Consider the following 1,822-nt stretch of genomic DNA (forward strand, 5'->3'; position numbering starts at 1 on the left):
ATGTGTCAGATTACGGCAGATGAGTGAGTGCAGAGATAAATGGAGCCATGTGTGGATCTTGACTGTGCATGTGTATTCTTGGGAAGTGTGCAACAATATCAGTGTTGTTACATTTTTGTGTGTGATGCGGGTAATCATCCACTGGGAACAAACAGGCACAATAAAACCTTCATAGACAGCAAGTGTGTTCAGCATATGTCCTCCAACTCCGTAAACAGTAAACACATAAAAACATTTGCACAAATGCATTTGCACAAATTCTCTGATCCTGTCAGACAGATATACAAATACAAAGAGAAGAGACACAGTTCCTTCCATCCCACATTAGATTCAGCACTAACAACAATGCGTTAAATTATACATGCTGTTATACAGTGAAATATCCAACTTCTGACAAAAGGGATCAAACAAGCAAACAAATTGAATTCATAAGAAAATAAGATGCAATTTTGTTCATTTGAACACACTCAGGAGGTTTCTGCAACAGCCCAATAGCTTATAGAAGCTAATATTAGCTAATGCTAGCAGATGTTTGTACAGTGTTGTTCTAATGACTCTCTCTAATTCTGTTGTGTGTTCCCAGGTGTGCAGATGTATGTGTGTAACAGAGAACACTACGGTTTCCTGCCTGTCCCTCTCAAGGCACAGCAAAATGTGGAAGATGAAAGCGAGAGTTTTATACACACCATCACAGAGGCTTTGAGTGAGTAAACACACACACACACACACAGACACACACACAAACACACACACACAGACACGCGCGTTTTCCAGCTGTTGTGACTCCACTATCCGTCACTCCTTGATTACTTTACCTCTCATGTTTGTTTCTTCTTCTCCTTGACCTCCATGACACTCCTTGATTGCATCCTGTCAACCTGCTTTGCTTGTACTGTCCCTCCATCTCCTCCCCCCTCACTTTGTTTATCCAACCCCCACCTCCCTCTCATTTTCTCTCCCCCTTTGGCCTCCTTCACTGCTCTTCTCTCAGCTCAGATTATATATAAAGAAAATTAAATAAACCACCACAATCCAGGGGAAATTCAGTATTTCTCTGATCCTGTTTTTGCTGTTTTAACCTTTCGCCTCCTTCCTCTTTCTTTCAACAGTCGACCACGACATCGAGCCCTCTGAGCACCTGTACTCTTCGCCATCACTGCAGGACAAGATTGGCTTTGATGAAGTGAGTTATGAGTGTGCCGGCTCTGCCTGGAACAACAGGGGCTCAACAACTTCTGTGTCCCTGTCTATTTACTGTTAGAAGCAACTCTCACTTCCTGTTTTTGTCCCAGTTTGCTTCCTTTTCTTATGTCTCCTTCTGCTCCATCCTTTGCCCTTGCCCTCTCCTCAGAACTAAAAAGTCAGATAAGAACATATTTTATCTTAAATGAATATGTCTCCATTTTTTTCTGTTCAGATTCTCCTGATCAACCTGAAGCGCCGGCTGGACAGGAGAACCAGGATGTTGAAAACAATGTCCTCGCTGGGTCTACATGCGACACTGACAGACGCAGTGGACGGCAAGTAGGTCACAAACACACAATCCTGCACGCGCTCAATGATGTGAGCTGAGGGTTGATTTAACCCAGAACTAATCTCCTCAATAAAAATGACATTTTCCAACCTCAAACATCCGATGCACTCTGTCTCCGCTCCCTGAGTGTCAGCTGCGATAACGTTCAGTCTTCTGTCTCCTCTGTCACAGCTTTTCTGACATCTATATTCAAACATCCTGTCTGAACAGAGATTTGGTGTTTGCAGCGAAATGTTTGACTTTCCCTCCTCGGCGCTTGCTTTAATCCTCTGATGACAATGTCGTAAT

The 1,822-nt window shown here is 43.2% G+C and overlaps 1 protein-coding gene across 1 annotated transcript; it reads left to right on the forward strand.

Annotated features, from left to right (window-relative positions):
* Positions 1-563: 563 nt before the first annotated feature.
* On the forward strand, positions 564-1,524 carry LOC111663539 (procollagen galactosyltransferase 2-like; the record flags this gene model as incomplete). The annotated part of the gene is made up of 3 exons (XM_023417766.2): positions 564-703; positions 1,110-1,183; positions 1,418-1,524. Coding segments are annotated over exons 1-3 (293 nt in total), but the record flags the coding sequence as incomplete, so codon positions are not given.
* Between the last annotated feature and the right edge of the window lie 298 nt (positions 1,525-1,822).

The sequence above is a fragment of the Seriola lalandi genome, unplaced genomic scaffold (genome assembly GCF_002814215.2).
Source record: "Seriola lalandi dorsalis isolate HSWRI2012SDOR001 ecotype SW California unplaced genomic scaffold, Sedor1 jcf7180002001044, whole genome shotgun sequence".
Taxonomy (NCBI): domain Eukaryota; kingdom Metazoa; phylum Chordata; class Actinopteri; order Carangiformes; family Carangidae; genus Seriola; species Seriola lalandi.